The following is a 25658-nucleotide window of genomic DNA, read 5'->3' on the forward strand; positions in this document are numbered from 1 at the left end:
TCATATTCCGCATAAATTCTTAAAGGAAAGAGAAAGCTCATTTTTGGAAAGTGACTGTTTTTGAATGGAGGATTTAACTAAACGGCATTCTACCTATGGAGTTGTGGGGCACCAGGGATAAGACTATACGCAGTACTGTGAGAATTTGATATCCGCTAATGGCAGTTAAGACATCACCGGTAGTCATCAAAATTGGTGTATCACCATAGAACCTCTGGTTGTATTAATACATTCAAGGTAATCGCTTTACACATCCGTCTTACTCTGTTTAGACACGAACAGCACTGCTAGTTAAATACAGTAATAACGATAACAAAAAACGATCTAGACATGATTAAAAATGTGTTCTTCAAGTAACAGTGATTGAACAGCTAAATGGTAACAGGGTAGTTAAAGCATTTTTACAAAACCATGCGGTGCTCCGTACATAACATGCTCATACATAGTAATATCAATACCAAGAACACAGTAATCTGAGATTTCAATTTGCTTAATAGATTCTACTGGTTATTGGGAAATTATCATCTTAAAAGGTTTCAATTAACTGATGATAACTCAGTACAACTCAATGTGCTGCAAGAATGCTATTTTAGAAATAATCATTATTGGTTGGTTGCCTAATAAATTACCCATAGGCTGGATGTATGGGATTAGTGTGCATGTCAAACTGTGAGTCATATGCACTGTTCACAGTGCTTAGGAGACAATGCAGTTATGTGTTAGTGCTTAGTGGAGAATGCAGTTGAGGACAAACACATTCAAGCAAGAAAATGAAGCACTCATGCTGATTACTCTGACTAGAGAAGGTAATGTCCCCAGCACAGGTTTATTGTAGTCTGCTGATAGCATTATACTCATCACGGCCAGTTGACTTTATGGCCCCTTGTGGTTTGCAGAGACTGATAAGGATGGATTCCCATATTTTTTTACTTTCACTATCACTTATTTTCAATGGTAAAATTTGATTAAAAAAAAGTTCAAAATCAAACACAACCCTATCAGTTTTCACAATAAATTTGTCCAGTAGCCTGGTTATGTTTGAAATATGTTTTTGTCCAGTTCAGCAAAAATCTTGATAAACCATACGATCAATGACATTCCAGATTGGAAAAACTCTTTTAGAGATGGTTTTGTTAAAACTCTGGCAGTCAAGCAAGAGGGCTTCCTGTTGTAACTTCCCCCTCATGTGGCTTGGTTTCCTTCCCAGAGTGCCGGTGAAGCACAGACATCTGTCAAAAACCCGTAAAGGGGGCTCAGATGTAATGCATGGGAAAGAAGAGGAGGAACAAAGGGTTCCTTGGGGTCTAAACTCCACCAAAGCCTGCATCTGCAAATGTATTTACCACGGGTTGAAATGTGAAGTGTGAAACATAATGGTTGCGTCCAGTACCAGTCTCCACACAGGAAGCGGAGGCGAGCGAGAGGGGAGGGGCTAGTGTTTTGGCGGAGGGCTGTTAGACTGATGCGGAAAGCAAGGAATGTGACCTTGCACAAAGACAGTGACTCTTGTGCTATTTCTGGATATGCGGCAAAAAGTAGGATAGGACAGTCTAAAAAAGCAAGAACAGTAAGAGAAAAACAAACATCAGTCACGAGCTAATTTGGATTTTGGCTTCAGGCTAGGGGTGTTTTATTTCATCTTTCAACCCTCCAAGGTCCTCAAAGGGTATTTGGGTTTAGCAATCCATTTTTGGTGGATTCCAAAGGATGGTGACGGGGCTGCGGTCACAAGATCAGTGACTCATTTTGATGAACAGAATTATCACATCTCTGTATCCTAAATGGGGTTGAACATTGTTTAAATTTGGACAACTCAGATTCTGTAATTGATTCAGATTGTCAATTCCAATTGACGGAGACACATTTACATCCTTGAATATATGCTCAATGGAAATATGCAATATGTATCCATATAGCCATCCTAATTTAATAAATAGATGAATGTTGTTTGTGCCTGGATGAGACAAGCAAGATAGGGCACGTTATTGTGTCATAATTCAAGCTTGAAGGGGAAGTAAATCGAGGATAAGGACAGAGCCAGACAAGCTATCGGCACTAATTCCAGACTTGACATTAGATACAGGAAATATGTTTTTTCCGGCATTCCTTATAGAATTTAGAATATTTCTGATGACTCATCTCAGCCAACTCATAACAAGCCAAAATAATTAAAAATCCTGCTTCTTATTTTATTTCACATTTATAACTGAGATACAAAGTACAAAATAATGGATGGTTCTTTTCTGTATTATGATCAAAGTCAAAGTCTGCTTTATTGTCAATTTCTTCACATGCCAAGACACACAAAGAAATCGAAATTACGTACCCACTATCCCACGGTGACAAGACATAGTACACAATATACATACAAGTAAACAACACAAGAAAATAAAAACAAGAAGGCACAAACAATGAATAAATAATTATTATAAGTATAAAATAATTTCCAGTGGTTGTAGTGAGACTAATGACATGAAGGAAACCAAAACAAAACGTGAGAGCCAGCTCAAAATAGCAGTTCTTCGTGCCATAAAACAATTGAGGATGCTTTCGCTTTTTCTTTCCCTTCAGCACTCCTTTCTTCCATCTAAAAACGAGGTAGTCATGTCAACCGAGTATCTAAAGTGAAAGGTGAAGGGTCAGACCACACCTGCTTACTTGCCCGTCATTGTGTTCTGTTTATACATTTCCACTGACTCATATTTACATCAGGACAGCAGGGTGGTGATATAAACCTCAGTTACAGCCAAGATGAAGATGAAGATATCCCAAGAATCTTTCAAATGGGTGCTGACAAGCTCAGAGGCAATTAAAGGCAAGAACCCACATTCGGTTATGAAATAATGTGCTTCAAGGTGCTGACAGAATTATGACATTAAAAATACATTCTTATATGGCCATCATTCCTTGTGTAAAACATCTGTATGACTTGGAAAGATGAAGCTGATTTTGATTGATTGATGTTTACTACAGTAAACCCTCATTCATCATGAGATACGATATATGAAAAGCTATAGGTAAAAATCTGCCACATAAGGAAACCACTTTAAAATATTTTTCTTGTTAATTGGAGATTTCCACAACTGGATACAGGCCACACAAAAAAAAAAAATGCAATGTAGTATGACTATGGTAGAGACAGGTTTTTCCCCGAAAGGAGGCGTCAGGACAGACGTGACTGCACGCTTGGGTTCACCCACAACAGCAAAGAGGACATGAAGTGTCAGAGCAGAACGGCTTTTGGAGCTTCTCGCTGATCATTAAAGTGCTTCAGTTGTCATAGAGATATAAATGAACCATGAATGGCCAATTCTCTCATGGCAGAGCAACGGGAGCCTTTAGGGCATTGCGTGAGACGTAACACTGTCACAAACGTGTCATTCCCAGGGACTTTAATGGTGATACAGAGGGCTCTTTGAAGTACCACAATGAACACTGGGTTTTGTGCTTAATCAAGGCCCCCAAAAAACTCCACTGACTTCCAACATAACCCACCCCCTTCTATACTCCCCACGAAAGCGGCACGATGCTTACATAACTTGCTTGCAGACTGATTTAAATGAAGTAAAATGATAGAAAAAACTTTTGGAAGCTGGCATTAAGTCTGCAAACTTCAGTTATCTTAAAAAAGGTTTTGACTTTTGTCTAGAAAGGGTGATAGTGGGGTATGAACTGACAGCTTCTGCACATTTTCTGTGAAAGGTTTTCACAGCAAGTGGCAGTAATTACAAGGCGAGACAGAGCAATAGTGACTGAGGACTCCCAGCAGGCTTTGCAACAGCAGGGAGCATTATGAAAGCCTCGTCCCCAGGTCACACCACCACGCCTGCTATGTTTACCAAAGGACTGAGGACACGCGGGGATATTTAATGAACGCTGACCACCACCAGCCGCTTGCCGTCCATCCATGTATGACTGGTTTTGCTGACAGAGTGGAGCCAGAGAGGGAATGTTCTTAAATTGGATTCATCAAGAAATCATGATGTTTTGACATAATGTGAAGACACTGAAGGCTATTCAGCTGCAAGAAGTCATATGGGCTGATAACTACGGAACAGATTATAGAAAAATTCCTTTAGCTGATGATTTGTAGCTGCATTAAGTAGGACATCGCCTAAATGTTGTGTAATTGTAATTCAACCAACATTTAGAAGGAAGACTAAGAAAGTTTCATCCGTCTTAATGCATGACGGCATGCAAGATATTCACTTGTATATGGATTTCATTCTCCTTTGTAATGTTCTGATGTGGGTCCAGGTATTGTTTGTGATGGACCACACGCAGTTAGACACTTCTCTGGACCAACAGGCAGAATTGTCATGAACCTTTTCTATTGCTGACACCAACGCACAAATAGTTGAGTGAGATTTGACTGGAATGGGTAAACAGATGCAGGTCAAATGTTCTGGGCATCAGGCTCGACAACCAGTCTGGCTCTTATCTTGGAAAGGCGACAGGCTAGATGGTCCGCTAGATGAGTCTGGGTTCTTATCAAGACGGACATCAAGCGAGTCATCAGACCAGATCCTGTTCTCCTTCACTCCCTCCTTCCCTCTCTTGCACCATGACGATTACAGGACAATGATATCAGCAACTGTACTACAAATGCTCCTCATATGAGTACAGACTGAGGCACATCAGGAAAAATGCAGACAATTGCGTTTCGTCAACAATAAAGGCAACACTAACGTGTTCTAACAGATGAGAAACCACACCAAAGGTATGTGGCTATACAAATGCAAGCTGTGTATCAACACACTAAAATCACTGACCTGCTTTTGTCCTCTCTGGAACTGCAGAACTCTGAAAACAAGAAGAAAGAAATTATGGACTGCAACCAAATCCCATTAACATTGATAAACAAAAACTTTGTGTAACTTCAAACACTTTGAGCTAAACAGTTTTAAATTGTGACACACCTTCAGAGTGGACAATAAAGAAATGTCCAGCTGTGTCTGTTATGGCAAAGATTACAAACCCTCCTTTATAAATATTGCATCATTAGTATTTCCCAAGTACAGCAAGATGTGCTTTGATCCATTGTTGACATAAGCATGACATACGTGCCCTTGAGAGGTTTGTGCAATAACATCTTCATTCTGGGAATGTAATGGTTCATGCTTGGGCTTGGCCACAAACAAAATCTGCATCAACATAATGTTGGCACAAGGAAAACGATTATGCAGGTACTCTATGTGTATTGCGGTTGGCTTTAGTGTTTATGTGTGTGTGTGGGTTTATGTGTGTGTGAGACGTGTGCAAGTGTGTGCATGGTGGGCAGCAGTCGATTGGAATGCAGAGGTCTTTCTTGCCTCTGACTTTTGACCCTGGGTTCCTTGGCTGACCCCCACACCCTGACCTGTTTTAATCCACACTCCGCTGGAAGAGCTCAGACAAGGGAAGGAAGACAAGGTACATTCTCTGTGGCAGTCGTCCATGTTTTCTAATTTACCCCCGTACAAAATGAATGTGTCCTCCTGGTATTTGTAATAATAGAATAAGCTCCCGTTCCGTTTTGCTTGGAGGCCTAATTAGGATTGTGCTAACACAACAATGACATACCTAAACTGGGATGATTTTTGTCTCATGTTCTGATGACTTTTGATAGAAACAGCTGATGTCCACATGATCCCTCTTCACACTGCCTTGAGAAAAAACCCGCTGTGCTTTGCATGCCATGCCAGTAGCTGCTGATGGTATTTAAAAAAAAAAACAAAAAAAAAAAACATTGCACGTGCTCACCAAGGGCTACTCTCAGGAAAAGACATCCTTTGAAAGTTCTTTGAGTCAGTTTATATTTGGAATGTGAATAAAGACTGAAAGTAACCTAACTCCACTAGACAAGAGTGAAGGTAGCCCCAGCTGGGAAAAAGAATTTTTTTTTTTCTAAATAGATCAAGCCTCAGCATCAGTGCAAAACAAGATCTGGAATTGTTCTGTCAGTGAAGTGGCAACTTTTATTTTTTACTTTCTTATTAAATACGTAACGGAATCATCACCAGCATTGTTGATGTAAAAAATGACTTGTCAAACGGATGGTTATTTTCCACAAATTAAAGGTAAGAGAATTTGAAAAGTTTCGACTTTATCTCCTGTTTCTGAAAACTAGGTCAAGAATGCCGTGATGGGCAGAATAACGAAGAAGACCACGCGTGACAGCCCTGAGTGCAGACGTTCATAAAAAATGCATCCAAACCCCAATGACAGCGCACAGTTATAGCCTATTGCTATAATTTGTGACATCTTCATCATGTACATTGAATAAGTACTGTGTGGATTACTACCAAAAATGAATTAGAAGACAATAGAAAGCTTAACTATAACCATGTGCCTTTTGTTTCACCATCCTCATGAGAGCTTTTATATTTTATGAACCACCGCAACGTGACAAGCGTGACACACTCTGTTTAAAATGCTTTCATTCATTCATGGCATGGAGCACTCGATGAAGTGTTGTCTTTGCACTCATCGGTTTGATCATTTTCTTTTCTAAGATAGGTCAAAGTCAAAGCAAGTCTATCACTTGTGATAAATCTTGCCAGGTTGGTACATGTGGTATTCCTGTGGTTGGGCTAAGTATTGAGTAAAACATGACTTTTTGGACAATTGCATTTACAGTTAATTGCAAACTAAAGACCCCAAAGTAGACCCAAGGGGAAGGCCACAGACCTTAGACTTAACGGTTATTAAATCAGCAGGATAAGCAGAACAAGACTGAGGTAACTTCTGAGACAAATTTATGTTCACTGCTATTACAGCCGCTGTTTGACTCAAGTAATGTTTGCCAAAACGACTTTTCTACATTCCTTTGTGTGTATGTGTGTGCACGTAGGCAGGCTAAAGACAATAATATTAATCGTTCGGGCTTTTTATGTATTACGTACAAAAGGTCTCTTTCCCCCTACGGCTGTCTGGCCTCAACTGATTTATCTCCTGCCATAATTTGGAGTCAGTGAGGCTTTTGGTTGTTGAAATGATATATTTTAGCTGGAAAGAACACAAGGTTATAGGAAAAGACTGTATGATATTATGCAAGAAATGTGTGCTGGAATCTATCCTGACTGACTCTGGGTAAAAAAGGGCACAAACAACTCATTTACACTCATATTCACTGAACGGAAACTTTCTAATAGGTAAACCACGACACGATTGGTGACCACAAGCATATCCAATAGTCTAAATTTATGGATTACAACATTATGGTGTGGTATGATTATGGTACTGTTTCCAAAATATCAGAGAATAGTCAAATAAAGTATATCCTGTAGTGGTACAAAAATCAAAGATTTTTTACTTTGACTTGAGAACAAACTAATTTGAGATACTAGCGTTGGAAGGTTGCAACATTTCAAGTTTACCACTTGAAGATGGAATGGTCATGAATAAAGGTCTCCATATGGGAGGTCTGTGTCCGGCGCTAACAAGACATTTCAGTTCAGCAGTGTGCGCCCTCGCTATTGTGTAAACACCACACCACGAGTTCCTGTCATTGACCCATGAAGTCATTTACACAGTCTAAATTTTCCCCTCCACACAACTATGTTTCCCTCATAATAGCAATTACAATGAAATAAATGTGAGAGACTGCAGAGCCGTGCAGGAATGCGGATGAATGGGTACCAGTGAGTACCACTGTTTTCATAGCACGGTGGGCGCATATTGTCTTGATTTTCACCCTGAATTTCCCTCTGACATGCCACAGAGCAGGTTGGTCCCAGGGGCGAAGTTGTTCCGGCCCGTGTCAGGTGTCCACCGGGGAGCTGTAAGCTGCAATGCAATAGTCGTCAGCTGCCTCATTTACTGCCACTTATTTTCTGGAAATAGGTTCTGTTGGGGGTACATGAGGTTTGGTATGTTTGCTTTGCACATGTGTGAGTATAAAATGACTGAGAAGTATGTGTGCTTGAGTGATAAACCAATGCTGGGTCCATATTCATGTTTTATGAGCGTTTGTGGGTTCAATATTTGAGTTTTTTATGATTGTCTTTAGGTTTAATTTGCTTTTATGCAATAAAGGCTCTTGCGTCGAAGGTGTCATCCCATTGTAAATATGTTTTTTTTTCAATATCAACTTTCAATTCTTGTTTCTGTGTCAAATAATGACCCAAATAAATCACGTCATCGCGCCGCTCTAGTAAAACACCATGACTAAAGGCCACCACAGACTCACACCCGCTCAAGCCCCCCCTCTTGCTTGCTCTACAGCTGTGGTGTGCATGTGTACGTGTGACCACCCATGGTCTGTGCTGGTCAAGGATTAGGGGGAGCTCAAGCTAACCCAAACTTTTTTTTCTCCACTGCTTAGCACAAACGGCCAAATTGATGCAAATGGCTCAAGTAAGCTCTTGGCTCCAGTACTACAAATAAGGTAAAAGTGCGACCTAGAGGTTTTTTTGTGGGTGCACATGAGCACACTCATCCTTTGGAGCCCATTACTTTTAATTTTTTTATTAGCCTGATATGCTCTTGCTTCCCTGCATTTATAGAGGAATTTATTCTCCATGCTGGGCCAAGGCCCACGTACACGTGTGCCGGGGGACGTGGGAAACAATTTCATGTTACACTTCTCTAAAATCTTGCCCCCACCTGCTCTCCTCCACTCATACTTTCACCCTCTATGTTACATTAACACATTTTGATAGCTTCCATATGTCAGTTGGACGTGATGCGAGAACTTTGTAATGGAATGACCATTCCTATCTGAAGCGTGTGTCCAGATATTGGTTCAAATTGGTCATTATTTGTTATAAAAAAAAATAATAACAGTAGTGACTCAATTATGAGGACTTGGCTTGAGAACGGGGAGGTTGGGGTCAACATCGATACCATAAAACCCCAATGCACTTTATATACGGAGGAATGTGGCTGAGTTGCTTCCTGAGAACCACCGTGACCTTGAGCAATGCACTGAACCCACAGCTGCTTACTTGTTACTTCTGTATATGTCCAACTCGTTCCCTCGTGGCATGTGTGTTTGGATGATATAATTCAGTATATGCATGCACAATGGGAATTCAGAGAATAAATTGCCTTGTTGTTCTGCAAAAATGTGTACCCTTGACCAAATTATTAGCCTTATGGACACACACTTAGATTGTACTATGTGAAAACAAAATGTGATCTGACTGTATTTCACTTTCTTCCCCTATTAAAAGCTTTCAATAGCTTTCTTGGGAGTACACGTTTCACATTGTAAATTGTGTTGCATTCCCTGTTATATTTCCTGTAACCATTATACACAGTTACAAAGCTTTGGTCCAGAGTCAAGACATACTGTATGTACACAATTTTGTCTGCAAGAGTAATCACATGCAACAGGCTTGACTCAGGTAAAAAAAAGTACATGTACTACCCAATATATCCATCACTCAGGCATATGACCCAGCAGTATGTATCATACGAATATCTAATTTAGTGCTTTATAATTTTATTGATGGTTTTATGAAGCATCACAAACACAACCTCAGAAAAGGGCAGGAATTTAAATTGTTTAAAAATCCGAAAGCTTTATCAAATGTATCGAATTAAAAGGCAACGAAGCTTTTAGTTAAATGACGGCATATTAATAAATCAACGCCGTCACCTTTTCTCATTTACTAGGTGGAATTTCTGTCCGAGTGACCTGGGTCAATAGAGATAATCCTCATAATCCCAAATGCAGTAAAAATGCCTGATTGTCGATTAGCCACAGGCTTTATTAGGAGAAAACAGAGATGGTTAACAACACAAAGAGAGATTCCATTTAGGGAGACGACGGTGGCACCACAGCAGCTTAATGACTTTGGAGGAAGACTAGACATAGCTGAGTCCAAACTTTATTGCATTTACTTAAGTTGTTGTTGCTGGTGTACCCTAAAAATGAAGACTATTCATTGACTCCAGCAATGCATTTAAGGCATATAGGCCAGCAGATAATTAACTGCAGCGATTGTTCAAACTTTGTCTTAATTTTAAAATTATTTAATACATTCCTTAGTGCGTGTTTCAGCATTTATAGCATACAGTAATGTGTGTAAGTGTGTGTGTGTATTTGTGTGTGCATGTGCACTCAAATTTTTCAAGCAACTACAGTAGTGCCTTGAAAAGATTTACATTATTCCATGACCACACTCAAAACACTTTGACGTATTTTGTGATGTCATTGATCATATCAAAGCAGCGTTGAAACAGAGTACCGAAGCACAAAGGTCTCCACGAAACACAGAAACCAGAAAGTGTGTGTTTGTGCGTGCGATCTTGTTTGTCACTTCTTGGATTTATTGCGGTTTATTTTCTGCAGGCTGCAGGGGGGTTTCCAGATGCCTGCTTTTTAGAGTCATCCATAACATTTACTGTCAACATGTACATCACTGTGTAACCATTCCATTTACTTTTTGACAGTCTCAGTTACGAAACAAATGTGGGGTTCGATTCAATGACTCACTGCGAGCCAACACTATCAATTTGTGGTTGTTAGTGACAAAACAGCTGAGTGATGTCTTTACATAGGCTGACACATGATTTATTGCAAAAACACTAAGTCAATATAGCATATTTGGCATGTGATTTAATCACCATTCCATAAAATACGTGCTAAGTGGCCAGTAAGCCCATTTGGATAGTTGCCCGCCTCAAAGATGCTGAAAGTGAGAGTTCACATTTGAATTTTTTTGGCACACTATTTTGGCAGTATAATTTTGTGTATTTGGGAAAATTGAAAGTGCACTGCGAAGTAAGTGCAAGTGCACTCACTATGGGTGAAGCGACAGCTATGTTCAAAATTCTGTCTTAAAAAATAAAAACTAATTTTGACACTGTTAGAGGGATCCATTTAAAAAGATGTTTCTGTGGCTGTATTATCAGAACACAAGAGGAATGCCCAATTTATCAACGTGAGCATTAAAGGCAAAGATCGATTTGATTAAACCTAACTTTTAATCTACTATTAGTTTACAGTCTGCTTTCTTTTCGTTCCTGAAGTGCTCGTCTTGAAATAAACGAAAAAACATGATTTCCTTTAGGGAGTTGAGAAGTTCAATTTCCATATCCTGTATCCCAACTTTTTTATGCTTTTTGTGACTTTTTTTAAGGTCTGTATCCGTCTCCTTATTACAGCTCCGCTAAGTCGAGTGCGAGTGACTTTGGGGACAGTGACACCATACAAAGTGTCTGCCGTGGCCAGAGTAACCATTGGAATTCAGTTCCTGGCCAAGCAGTGGTTGGATTCATCCCAAGCAAAGTATCCATCACAGAGCTTTGCATTGGTTGTTGACTGACAACAGGCATGAGGCATAGTGGCCATGAAGAGTTAAAGGAAAGGCAGCAAAGTTAAGCATTTCACAGGACCTTGAGGAGGGGCTGTCGGGGATAAAGGATGTTTGGGGACTGAGAGGCAACCAAACCGGAACACAGAGGAAGGACAGAGCAGAGATCTGCTTGCGACCTTAGCACGCAAACCACAACTCTTCTATTGTCCACTAACTACAGACAGATAAAGAGCCATGCACATACATAACCTACTGACAAGAAGGAAGGTACTCATCAAACTAAAATAAAAATATCTCCAACAAATGGTTCCACCAAAAGACATAAAAGTCTAGAACGGATACTTGGGGGATTCGGATTTCACCGTGAAATTCTGACAACCCTACCGACAGATGACAAAAGTCACATTTCAAATAGCACTGTCTAATGCCTGCCACACACCACTGTGAATCAAAAAATGATCAAGTAAAGGTTTCACATTCATCGATGCGATGAGACAGAAAAGCTGCTAAATTAATGGCATAAATATTCATGATTCAAAAAATAAGATTATGAGAAAATATTTACTCAGCAGTGACGTTCAAACAAAGCACGCACACACTTTGTTTCATTATTTTTTGATAAAGGCAGCGGCCCTCAATGAAATTGTTTTCAAACATGTTTGTTGTCAAACATATATCGCAATAACCTATTTCGTATTTTTGCTTGTTTTCAACCTTTGGTGGGCCACCCATGAAAACTTGTATGCAACATTTCAGTCGGTTTTGGCTGCATCTCTGTTTGGCGGGTTTTAGAAAACAAATCCCTGCGAGAGGTCAAAAGTTTCCCTGTAATGGAATGTTTGGATGAGGCTTGATATAGATTAGTAACTGTCACCATAGTATCTGTAAGAATGCTGGTTTAAACACCTCTCTGCTGAATTTGACAGCCAGTTTAGTGGTACATCTCTTGAAGGCGTACCGCATATGTTGTACTGGTGAGAAAGCTCAGCACTCAAGGTGACTGATCTGTTGTTTCCGACTGTAACTTTGAGAGGAAGGTGGTCAGGGGTCAGCAGCCTCCACCCGCCTCTGTGGCTTGGCATATCCTCTACAGCCACTGACCCCTAAAAATAGAGGCTCAAAACAAATGGCTCTTACGCCACATATAAATTGCATTTGTCATTGCAGATTACATAATTGAAGCCATGTACGGTAATTTTGCTGGTATCAATATGACAACCGGTTATGATACAGTTTCAGAATCCATACACAAAACAAGTGATCATTTGAAATTGTGCAAGATTATCAATCTTTGGTTGGATTGGTGATCATGTGTACATGGTTAGATGTTTAAGTGGGAGGTCTTTAGCTGTGTTATGAATTAAGCTTGACAACATGAGATGGTGCGACAAATCTAGAGTGTGACTGGGTTAACATGTATAACACAGGTGTCAAACTCAAGGCCCGGGGGCCAGATACGGCCCGCCACATTATTTTATGTGGCCCGCGAAGACAAATTGTGCATCAAATTCACGTGTCATAACTAGGATTGCAAATTGTTTTCACTTTTAATAATATCTTTCTTTTTTTTTTTTTTAAATATTTTACCAGTTTTTACTCGTCATACATTTATTTGGGTTGACAGTCCGAAAGAAGATATGACTACAATGTGGCCCGCGAAAAAAATGAGTTTGACACCCCTGATGTATAAGGATAATTCAAAATGATCTCTCACACGTCGATATTTCAAGACCATTAACAGAAATGTGGTTTATGGAAAAAACACCTGTTGCAAGACAATGATACGAGCCAAACAACACTAAGAGACACCTGCTGCACTAAGTAAATAAAAGAAACTTGCCAACAAAAACACTCAGGTCAAAGAATAGCAGTTGCACACAGAGTATAACACCTGCTGTGACACAACATCCGCTTGAGATTCGACACAAATTTGATACAAGGAAAACAGCCACCTGCTGAAGGCTAACAATAGGCATGCTGGCAAGAGGCTGATAATCTGTCCCCTTCAACCCACAGCGGTAAATACACTAAGTGATATAGAGCTTGCTCAGTGAATGCTCACTCATCAAAAACATCCACAGCCACATACCAACTCCTCACTTATCATGGTTACATAAAAGACAGAATGGCGCAAGTATGTACTAGGTACAATCACACCCGAGTGTTACAGAATGTGCCAGTGGGTGCGAGGGGGACAGTAATAGCACAAACACCAGTTATCCCTGCACGAGATGGAAGGAATGCTAATGCAAATTCACCCTGGTTCCAATAGCCAAACTATAAATCATACACACATATTTTTCCCCAGTAGATTCTACTAAATCTGGCATAAGACTTTGGAAAAAATGCCTTAGGTGCCAACATGAACTGAAGTTCACGTGCTGTTTGTCTGAATTCTGTTCGCAGAATAAAGGTTGTTTTGTGAAAGGCCTACTGGACCTGAAACGTGTGAGCAGCCACCTGGTGTTTCTAAGTTATTTTCTCACCTTTATTTATTTTATTTTTTGGGAGGTAAAATTCCTTACAGTCCTCATATCTTTATTCCTGTAAGATTATGATATAAAAAAAACATCTTATTGTAAAAGCAATTTTTATCCAAGCATATTGGGATGACTTTAAGAAAGGAGGTTATGGGAAGTGTTGCCCACATGTGTATGTTGCATACCTTGTCTAAAATTAGCCTACACTCTTCGCAAACTTGACGTGACTACGTGAGCATGGAATCACAACAGATAATGGTGGAATTTGATAAAGCCATTGTTTTCCCTAACAGAAACACCTTGGACATGAGAATAGAAACAAGCATCATTCCTTCCAAATATATTCTAGAATAATTAGCTTTGTGTCCACTTTGCTTTGTAAAGCTGACAATGTCATTAAGTGAGCAAGCAAAAGGGTTTGAGGAGGGGTGTCTCACACAAAGCGCACCCCTCGTGACTCCCCTTTCCTGGTGTCTCAACTCTCGGGCACCCCTTGACCCTTTTTGTTGGGGCGAATGGGTCTAGATCTCTGGAAGCGGCTAATTATAGAGTTTTAACGTCTGCTTGGCTGAGCTTTAAGTGTTGCCGGCAGATTCTTACAATTGGAAGGTTCACTCCAAGTAAGTGTATGAACACAAAGAGTCTGTTTGCTCTTTTTATCCAAACCATTACACAATCAATCTGTTTCACTACTTAAAGTGCTGTGCAGAACAGTACAAATGATGAAACATGAAAACATCCTGCACTGTGAAATCAATATTACATGCAGACTTTCAATGACAGACTTACGTATATAATGATAAGAAAGACAACTTACCCCACTCTTAGGCTTTGCTCCAAGGGTTGTTGGGGTGCCTTTAGCTGGTGTAGCATAACCATAAGAATATGGAGACTCCAAATCAAAGTCCTGCATCAAGAAAGTATACAATGTCTGTGTTTTCCCTTGCATTTATTCAAATATACGTAGATTGCATTAGAATTCGTACCAGTTGTCGTCTCCGAGGGAGGGTGGGGGTGCTGCCTATGGAAGAGTTGGCGCTCAAGGCATTTTCAATTTCCTGATCCAACTGGTCCAGCTTCATCATTAGCAGCACCATCGAGTCCAGACGAGCATGGTCTCGCTGAAAGGATATTTTTCCAAAGGGAATATAAGTAAACAAAACAAAAAGTCCATCTATGTAGATAACCATACTGTATTTTCATCTTGTATACTGCATGAGTCCTATAATAGTGTAAAAATAATAATAACTTGAACTGAATTATTTGGAATATCTTTGAATATATATGGGGGGAAAAATAAGCATTGACATATTGTCTAAAACACATTTCAGACAAATAAACAAAAGCAGCAGTGAAGGGCTACAATATGGCAGGATAAACATAAACTTTCCAATTGAAAGCATTTTTCATTTGATGAATATACTCTGTGATTACTCAGAAGTTAACATAATGTAACTTGTGGCCTGGAGTGTTTGTCCTCGTGATTACTTGACCCTAATGAGTTGAAGCGGTTCAGAAAATGGATGGATAGCAAACTGTGTCATTGCATGGTGGGCCAAGAGACAACAACCGCAGCTGTGTTGTACCTAATAAACCTGCACTGCTCACTTCTTCAACAGTGACTAAAAGCCTCACAGTGACCCCAGGTGGTGTTCTTCTAGTAAGGCAAGCCCCACTTTACAAGGCAGACGTGCTTTCATTTCCTTTTGATTGTCTCCAGCAATAACTGGGACTAACAGCCTGAGCCTCCTTCCACACAAAAACCAACAAATGACATCACAAGGCGGGAACCATACAAACCTTGTTACAATCGCCGTAAACACAACTCGTTAAAAAAGCGTAATGAGGTCATAGGATAGTGAGGCACTCTATGTTCCTGCAAAGGTACGGAGGCATGGCAACATGTGAACGTAAGACTAGGCTCCCTCTGCTCCTAGGAAATCACATTGAATTATGGAGGCAAAGAAATACCAATCGAAAACATGTTCGAATGCGGTTCGATGGGTGTGGACGGAGGAAAGTAATCACATTCAGATTTTGTGACTTGTAGATGGAATGCAACACAATAAGTTGTCAAGGAAACATCCCTATCTTTTCTCAGAACTCTATTATTCACAATTCGCTTGCCACAAATTCACTTTTTGGGGGGTTTGGGGCTGGACCCATTCTCTGTTAGTTTGCCAAAAAATACACCTAGTATTTGCTGGTTTTGTACTCAGGACAATTAATGCCTTGTGTGATTTAAAAATATTGTTTTGATGCCAAGGAACTTTTCATTTTCATTTCAGCAAATCTGAAGTTGATGCCATCCTACGGTGGATTGAGCTTGACCGATATTTGACATTATCGTCATAATGACTTCTGTTTGAGCGAATGCCCAAGTGGCCTACCAAATTGTGCTCCCATTAGATTGCGGCTCGTGTGTCTTGACAAAATCTCTCACATTTGTGCATTCACTGACATTCCAGGCTGGTAGCGGCGCACATTGCCATGTTCTGCCTCTTTAGCAGAGTATCACAATGACACACTGTCATGGTAAAACAATGACATCTTCACGAGGCCTCGCTGAATGAACAAACGCATCTGGTGAGGGACAGCAACAACAGCAACCGCAAAACAGCAAAGTGGAAAAACAAGTGTAGAGCAAGTCTGTGTCTTTTTATGGGGTGTTCTGGTGGTTTGGGTGCTCTTTTTCTCTCATCCCATTACATTCCTCTCCACTTCCTGTTTTTTTTAATGCAAGACAGTTCCCACACTAAACTGCTGGAGACTTCCCTCCCCTTTCTTTGCTTTGATTTTATTTATTTATTTTAATTCCTTACACCCCGCCGTTGCTGTTCCTTTCTTAAAATGAAATTGTTTGCAAAAGAGAGTTTGCCAAATTTACAACGGGCTACAGCGGTGCACTCACACAAAGGTGAGTGCTTTCTTGTGAAATGAGAACAGAAATTGAGACAGACAGATGTAGAGAGAGAGAGAGAAAGCTCTTTTACAGCCAAGTCGTCTGTTGCCAGATAGACGACTTGGCCAGATTGGCCCTGAGGTCAGGATAAATCCTTGTTGCTAAAACAAATAAACACAGTAACAAAGCCCAATATCAAGTTAATCTAAAGTCATTACGCACACCAGATGGGTTTGGTTTTACTAATTCGATCCACAACAACATGCGCCTCGTGGGACGTCATCATGAATTGAACGTCTTGTCCAGAATTATACATCATCATCTATCATAAGATCCAGCTGTTTAATCCATATAGTATTTCAAAATCTTTTTGCATCTTTTGCATGTTTTAGACCAAATACTTCCTCTTTTTGACAGTAATACTAATATCTATTTTCATATAAAATGGTGAAAAACCTTGTGGCTAAAATTACCATATGGTAAAACAATTGCCTCTGCTCATGAATGAATTGTCTTACATTTTTGTGGTTACACACCTCCTAAAGAGTTCCACAAGCCAGAATCTTTGCTCTTCAAATGCAATATTTTAAGGATGCTTATGATACCGATGCAGACCTAATTTAGCAAGGCCCCCCCGAAACCTGTGATGTCGACTTCCTGGAGGTTTGACGTCATCCCTGCTGGTATGTAAGAGTAAAGCCGGATGTTCTACGAAGAGCCCAATTGTTGATTCACTCAAATGTCTGAAGTAATGTCTGCACAGCGTACACATTCTTTTAAGAATCCACACAACCATAATGTCAAGTAGGCGACTCTCACCGTTCACATGGGTCACTCACCGAGTGAGCATCATAGCCTATTCCAGGTTTGTGACTCAAGGCAAACAAAACTGCGGTTGCCAGTATGGCATTAAAGCATTTCCAGTGCGGAGTATAATAAGTACTTCACTAAAAACATATAATAAAAGCACAGTGACACAATGTAACAAATTATATAAACAATGGCCATAAAACCAACGTGACATTGGCAGGCCACCAAAATCATATTGTCAAACTCCTTCAGTAAAGGCAGTCGCTTCACGATTTTGTCCAGTTGTAGATTCTTACAATGGCGACATTTTTTTAGTCTGTATGTGCTAAATATATATCTTTTGGCAGGGTGGTGACAAAAGAGGTGGCAAAAGATGCTGAGACTGTCTTTGTGATGAATGACTATTTTCGTTCTTTTTATAATTTTAATCTACTTGACATTTTGTTTGGAAATTCTCGATTTTGCATCTTTCTTTTGCATAATACTAGAACATAAAACATAGTTTGTCTGTATTGAAAAGAAGTACGATATAAATAATTCTCGTTCAGATCTGACTGAAGTTGGTTTCACATTACAGCTTCACATATACACAAAGTAGGTTGAATTAAAAACTTTGATTTGCTTTTTAAAGTTTAATAATAATAATAATAATAATCATCATGCTTACAATCTGAAAAGTCTCACCAAAACTCAGTGGGGCATTTTTGGAGAAATACCTTCTCTAGACAGGAAATTACATGCAAACAAAGGGACAAACTCATCCAGATTAAAAGATAACCTCTTGGATTTATAGGTAATAAATATGCTTACCCTGTTAAAGAAAAACAAATTGTAATAGATAATGAAGGGATTTTCATAACTACCTTAAAAAAATTACAAATCAGTCATGCTGAAATGTGCTTCTTGAGCTGTCATTAATTATTTTGGGCTTGCTGCCAACTTTTAACTGCTTTTGAATTGTTTCAATTACAATTACCAAATTAATAAACAGTCTTTAGTCTTTTTCTTCGTAACAGCGAGCCTAAATCCATTTGGAGCACTTTCCTGTGCTCACTAAGCAGACCAGAAAGTGTAAATAGCCCAGTGTGCAATTATGCTAGAATCTCAAACCTTTCATCCTGGCAAGAAGTTGTGCATTCAAATCTCTGTGTTCATAGTCTCCACACAATTATAGGACTTTATTTTGAAATGAGTTGTTAAGAAAGACAAACAGTTCACATATCAGCGCCACAAAACACACACACAGACACACACAAATATTTTACACATGTGAGAGTGAAGTCATTGTTTTCCGAGAAGTTGGCCAAGTGTGGGACAAAAATGATTCATAGGCTGTGTATGTTAGTTTAGAAAAAAAAAAAAACATGAAAAGTGTGGCGCATTAATCAGTAAACCACTAACACCCAATAACCGTCTCACAAAGTTAAAATACTTCAATCAATATCTTCATCCTTACCTTCTTAATGCGCACTTTCACTCCCTCCTCCTCCTTCTGAATTCCGGACTGACGCATTCCATCAAAAGCCGGATTGACGGGAGATATGTCACAGGGAATATCCTCCTGGACGCCGTTGTCCGTTTGCTCCGTCCTAGAGTCGGCCGATTGCGTGTGGCGTTCACCATCTGCCATCTCAGAGCCAGGTGACTCATTGAGGCGACCAGAGGCTTCGTTGCCATGGAGTCCCTCCGGCGGGATCACATTGTTGACCTCTGCTAAGAGTGGAAGCAGCTTTTGGGGGTGTTTTTCTCTTGCTGCATTTTCATCATCTTTCTGGCAGTGAATAGTTGCGGTGAGATTCCTTGGAGCAGGTGCACGGCTACCCGCTGCTTCAACCTGGTTCACCTCTGGGATCGTTTCCAACGATAAAGAACTTTCATCAAAGTCTTTGTTTGGCTGACTTGCAGTGGTCATCGTCAAAATGGGCTCGGCTTCTTGAATAATGATTTTCTGTGTCTGGTCTTCCTCCGACTTGCGCGATTCTTCTTGCTCACACGCCACTTTACTGTTGGCCAAGCAACAGTGAACTTTGGCACAAATATCAGCTGATGTGATAGGTCCTAAACTGACATCAATTTTTTCACAGCGTTCTGGATCACTTCTTTCCTCCCCCGGAGACATTTTCATTGCTCCCGTTTCGGAATCACGCTGCTCCGACAGTGTCTGAGCGGGCATTTCACAACCAGGGGCCGTATCCCATGCTCCGGCAGGATCTTGCTTTCCTTCTTGAATGTCTCTGGAAAGGAGCTCATGTCCTGATTTTTCATTTAGAGTCTCTGGGTTATTTAATCCAAGCAGTTTGTCAGATGAATCTGTGGTCCAGGGTTCAATTGCTCCTTTGTCACATTTTCCTTCTCCCGTTGAGGTCACAAGCGGCTCCACAGCTTTGTCAGCCAATGACATCACAAGCAGACTATCCATTTTATTGAGTGAACTGTGCACACCGACATCCGAGGTTATCTTTGCGCCAGCATGGCCAGGGATGGAAATCACTTCCTCAACATCTGGGAGGTCATTCCGAGGTTCGTGTTGAGTAGCAGAGCGCGACTTTGGTGTGGCCTCTGAGATTTCAGGAGGTCTGCTGTCACTATCTGTATGTCCCTCCTTTGTTTGCGAACAATTTGGAGGCTTGCCAGGCTGTCCAGCAGCAGATTGCAACAGTGGAGGCCCATTGTTTGAAGAAAGAGAGATGCATTGTTGCTCATTACGACAGATATGTGAGTTTTTAAAGACATCATCGTCGTTCTCTGTGCCAACTTTGTCTTTACCATCGACAGCTTCCTGAGCACTCTTGTCGGTTGCACAGAAAATCATAGCGCCGTTTTTGTCACTCTGGGAAACGCAGTTAAATTGAACAGCCCCATCCAAACATTTGTGGAGGCTGCAAATGAACTTCATCTCAAGCGGAGCTTTAACATTATCTGTCAGCTTCACATCCTCCGATTGGATCTCATGTACTCCAGAGGTGGTCACATCTGGACTCGGTGTCAGCTCATCTGTGAACAGTTGGTGGCAGCCCTCTGGCATGGAGGTACACCTTGTCCATCGACCTTGCTTGGAAGCCCCTGAACCCCTCCAAAGCCCCTCGCTGTCAACACCATGGCAACAGATCAGATCCAGATCATCATAGCTATACTGTAATCCTGAGGGATGAGTCACATGATCCTCCCAACTTCTCTTGCGAATAGCAACTGGCATTATTGGTGGCCAGCGCTATTCCATAGGGATGCTTTTGACTGAGGAGGAAAAGGACAAACAAGACATGGACGTGAGAAGACCAATATGGTTTTGTTACCAATGTTATGCATTGAAAGCCATGACAACTCAAATTTAACATTTCAACAGCTTTTAAATTGTTTTTTTTCTTCCCTTTAACACTTGAAGACAGTCAAGCAGTTTATTTGTATGTATTCGCAATTTCCCCACCCAATCAGAAGAAACTGATGATTTCAAAATACCATTAGCACGCTTGACAGAATTAACATTTTGAGAAAATAATGGCTATAAAATTGTGCATTTTGATTAAGCCCATGATGTCAAAATAGTGCGCAACTTCAAAACAGTTCAGTTATTTCACTTTTTCGTTTCTATTTTTACCTTTTGTTTCCTAGAAGTCACATAGGCTGATGCCAACTGTCATCTGCGTCCTGTGCATGAACCTGCAGATCTTATGAATGATGAAAGTTGAAAAACTCCTCCAATCTCTCACTCAGCCCAGCAACCAAGAGTCACCTGTGTGCTTCTCCTTTTTCTTCTTCTTGTGGTAAGTGATGACAGCGTTTTAGGAAAAGATTATCAAGACATAAAGTCAACAGTAAAACATCTGGTGATAACCAACAAATTGGCTTCTGATCTGCTCCGAGTGCTGTCTGCCAGAAATATGTGGAAGTCTCTCACGCTTTCATTCATCCACTGAGTGAAATCAGTGCAATCTTCAGGGAATATGATTCCATATCCGTCTGAGAAGTTGTTGGCCGTCTTCACTTGAGGTTTCTGACTGGAGTCGGTAGCTTCCCCGTACAGCGGTCGGCGAGCTGAAGAGCACCCCAAAGACGGACAGAAAGCCCAGAAGCAGTGGAAAGTCCAAAGACATCTTCCATCTTGATCACATTAGTGTTTTTGCTGACGCCGAATGCCGAGAGCTGGGTGGTGTAAGAGGGGCCGGCTTTGCCTTCCCCCACTCCTCCCCTCGTCTTCTCCATTCGATCCCTCTCTCATCAGGTCTCCTCCCCGCTGATTTTGACAGGGAGTCTGAGTCACATCCTACCAGCCCCAACTCCCAGTTTATAACTTGCACAACATACTGACAGCATATATTAACTCAACCTCCACTCACACATGTTTTGCCACTTTTACAATGTTCCTCGTTATTTTGGAAACGTCTTCACATGTGTCCTTTTCTCACAAAACTGTGATTTAGTCGCCTCAGTGAACCTGTCCATTTTTTTACAGCGTAGCAAAAAGACTTCTACCAATGGGTTTAATAATACACAGACTGCCCTATAAGAATCTGAACACTGGCCTCGGAAAAAAAAAAAAGCTCTTTTCACTCCAGCAATTCTATCTAAGGCATACTTTTACCCTAAATGTGCAGTCCTGCAACTGCACAAGAATGTCTGATAAAACACACCAACACATAACTGTAGTGCACCGTAGATCAACATTAAATAATCAGTGCAAACAAATGGAACCTACTTTTTTCTGTTCTGGTTTTCAGATTATTTGAATTCAAAATTCCCAGAATGGGGTTGCAAAAACTATAGACGTAGATAAATATGTGCAAAGAAAAACACCACAAAGGGGTTGTATCATTGTGTTATGTATCGCAATCCAGTATTTAGTGACAGAGACGTGTGAACGTGGCTTATAGTATTTTTACCGCCGACAAAGCCGGCTAATCATTGTGTGACGCCTTTCCGTCTCTGTGCAACGAGGCGCAACAGCAGCACAACATTCCCAGCCTGAATCAGCTGAACTCCATTGCCTACAAACTTGTGTCACTCCAAAATTTGCTTTGTTGCTGAATTACACTCATCCCAAATTGTGACCGCATTTATCAAAATCATGCAACACAAAAATCTGGAAAACCGGAATGGAACACCCTGCGATGCGACTATGCCTCCGATCTCGGCCTTTTAACCTGCGGGTCATCCAGATGTGCGACGGATGAGCTTTTTTTCAGGGTGTCTTGCTGGGAAACAGTCACTCTGGACTCTTAAGGGACACAGATGGTCGTACTTACATGAAAAGATTCAAGTTCAACAAAAAATTCTCTGTAGTATATCACGTGATGTACTCTGCGGTTATACCGAGCGCAGTGTAACGAAATACAGATCTGGTTGGCCACAGTGGCTTCGCCGTGGATGCGGCTGCCGATTGAAGTGACCGTGACTCAGGCAATCCACTCATTACCGCCTGTAGACATCTATCTCTAGCTCTATAATTTAAAAAACTAAAGCCTCCCTGCAGCATTCAGACCCCCTTGCGCGGCCGCATGGTAAGCCATGCACGTCATACTGTGATCTATCAATGACATTTTGCAAACAAGTGTTCAACCAACAACATGTGAGACAACAAATGTCTCGTGGTTGGAAGTGAACTGCAACAGTGTGGTGGAGCATCAATCGGTCTCTGCCCTACTTTGGATTACTTTGATAGAGGCCCATTGGTTGTGTAGTAATTCACATTAGTGACATCCAGATAATTTGAATGGGATGATTTCCACTGACTGGTAACTAGTGGTGGCTGTGATTCACCTTTCGCCATAATGCCCTGTTTTCCTACTTTGCTCAAAATACTGGTGATCATTTTCCCACTGGAAAAATAAGGCACTATTTCTTGTACCCAATACTATACGGTGACATAACCATTTTGGGTGGCTAATTAGTGAAGTAGCTTAGTCATCACCGCATCCTTATTTACACGGTTAAAGATGACGAAAAGAAACACCAGCACCGCAGTTAGCTCTTGACATTGGAGTATTATAAAATCTACGGTCTCCAGTTTTCTGCAGTGGCCCATTTTACTGCAGCTCTCAGTCTCCACGCACACGTGCTGAGAAGTAAATATCCTCGTTCCTGCTTGATGGGACATGGATTTCACAGTTTCCTGTGGTACTATTTGGGTATGGAAAACCGACCACGAAAAATGAAGTGGAATCCAGTAGATAGTGTGCAGTTGGGATGCAGTCCCGACGGCCACCAACAGGATAAGCAGTATGTATTTAAAAGAATGGAGACTTGACTATCATTAAAAAATGACACCAAGTTTAGGAGGCAACCATCTATTTTGGTTTCTGTACTTAACATGACAGTGAACTATCATGCCAGCTTCCAGAGGTTTGCTAATGGTGAGTCAGGAGCAACAAGCCGCACGAAGACAGCCATGATGAACTGCGCTCAGATGACCTCATGTTATTTTTCTTGTACTAATTCGGTTTAGGAAAAAGTATCAGTTTGTTTTTGCATTTTTTACTTTCAAGACTCTAATTTGCGGCTGAAATATTGAAGTGTTTTACTGAGCTACAAAATGACAAATTTTGATGCGATTTTTTTGGACACGTCTTTTAAATTAGCACATGGGAACATTATTCACAAAAATGTTTAAAAATGACCCGTTTGTGATTCACTCCATAATCCCTCACTTTAGCATCTTAAGTGGAGCAGTGACGCCCCAAAGGAAACAGCCACACATTCCTAACCACTTTAGTTTATTATTGGAAAAATACGTCACTCTAAATCACTGGCATTGAAAATCGTTTCGGAGCGGGTCTGCCCATCAAGGGAAAAGTAGGTGACACTAGAGGTCTCCTCCTAACCAATCTACTGGAGTCCCAAGCATTCTCCAAGACGCAGTCATTTTAAATTTATTCTTGCCGGGAATTGGATAGCAATTTTTTAAACCTCCTAATATAATAAACAACTGGCGAAAAAGGTTAGAACTTCTATCTTAATTCTCGACTAATGGACAAGAGAGAAGAAAATGACAAGCTGTCACGAGGTGTTTGCAGCTCAGTATAGGAAATTTAAAAGTATATGCGGTATCAAATGAGCCGACGAAAAACCATTGCCGGCGGAACCCTAGGGGGCTTTGGCCTGTGACCACAGTTTATGGTGCAACTTGCCGTGGGAACAGGAAGTACAAGTTATGGAGGGTAGTGACCAGAACAGTCTCCAGGCTAAAAAAATCTATCTAATCGTTTTTTTTGTTTAATGGGGGCGTGTGTTTTTCTGTGTGTGTGTGTTCCTTGGTTAGATGTATTTGTGTCATCTAGGGCAAATTGTTTGACGGCAAGATGTTCCCTGTTTAGAATCTGGTCTGTATTTTCTATACTTCTCTTAAAGTCTCATGCACATTTAGCCTTGTATACCGATTGTCTTCCTGACATGTGAATCATAGCAATTGAGAATCAACTTGGAATGTGCACAGATGATGTTTGCTTTCACAAAAAGAGGTCAACTGCTTCACATCGCGAAACTGAAAACACGCGTAATGTTCCAACACAACAAAATCATTCATCCAAAAGGCTTCAAGACAATTACATCTTGGTTGTAATCACAAAGATGGCTTTCTGTGAGTTGTTTCTTTGGACTCAGTGACAAATGGATTCCCTTGAGGGGCAATCCATCCTTGTGCTCAGTGGGCCAGAATAGTGATGTGGTATATTCACTATTTCCCCTCTCGCACCCAGCCAGGATTCGGCCAAACATGTGCAGCATTGGCTTGGACTCTTCCAGAAGAGATCCAGGAAAATGTGTTGTCCTTCAATACTGTTGCCAAAGCATTTGTGTGCTGTCACTTTTGAGTTTCAAAAAGCCTGGAGATGAGTGGCGTCATCATGTGATGTTTGCATTTTGTTGCCAACTGCATCCTCCCAACACCTGCTCTCATTCTTTTGCGTCATGCTCTTCAGCTGATTGAGTCTTACAAGATTTATTTACACGTTATTGCTTCCATGCTTAAACAATGAGACCGTATCTCACTGAGTGGCAAAGTAAGTGTTTGCGCATGGTTCCAATGTTTTTTTGTCAGGGTTCGTTCAAGGTTGCAAAAGGTTACAGAGATGTTAGCCGGTTTTAACGGTTGCAAACAGTTTTTCTTGTTAAGAACTGACAAAAACGTTTTTGCAAAAGTCTGGCGAATATCTTTGCAACCTTGCAACGGTGGAGACTGCTCTCGCACAAAGACATTGCACCCCTAAAATCTGAATTTGCTACTAAACA

At 40.7% G+C, this 25658-nt stretch overlaps 1 protein-coding gene across 1 annotated transcript in view; it reads right to left on the reverse strand.

Annotated features, from left to right (window-relative positions):
• dlc1 (DLC1 Rho GTPase activating protein) overlaps positions 1-21556 on the reverse strand; it is a 60879-nt gene extending 39323 nt beyond the window's left edge. Inside the window, exons 1-5 of the mRNA XM_037247741.1 lie at positions 21034-21556; positions 18895-20672; positions 14713-14847; positions 14544-14633; positions 4773-4803 (exon numbers count right to left, since the gene is read on the reverse strand). Coding sequence (XP_037103636.1) covers positions 4773-4803; positions 14544-14633; positions 14713-14847; positions 18895-20634 — 1996 coding nt within the window. The 5' untranslated portion in view covers positions 20635-20672; positions 21034-21556. The remainder of the gene's footprint in view (positions 1-4772; positions 4804-14543; positions 14634-14712; positions 14848-18894; positions 20673-21033) is intronic.
• Between the last annotated feature and the right edge of the window lie 4102 nt (positions 21557-25658).

This window comes from Syngnathus acus, chromosome 1, assembly GCF_901709675.1.
Source record: "Syngnathus acus chromosome 1, fSynAcu1.2, whole genome shotgun sequence".
NCBI lineage: Eukaryota > Metazoa > Chordata > Actinopteri > Syngnathiformes > Syngnathidae > Syngnathus > Syngnathus acus.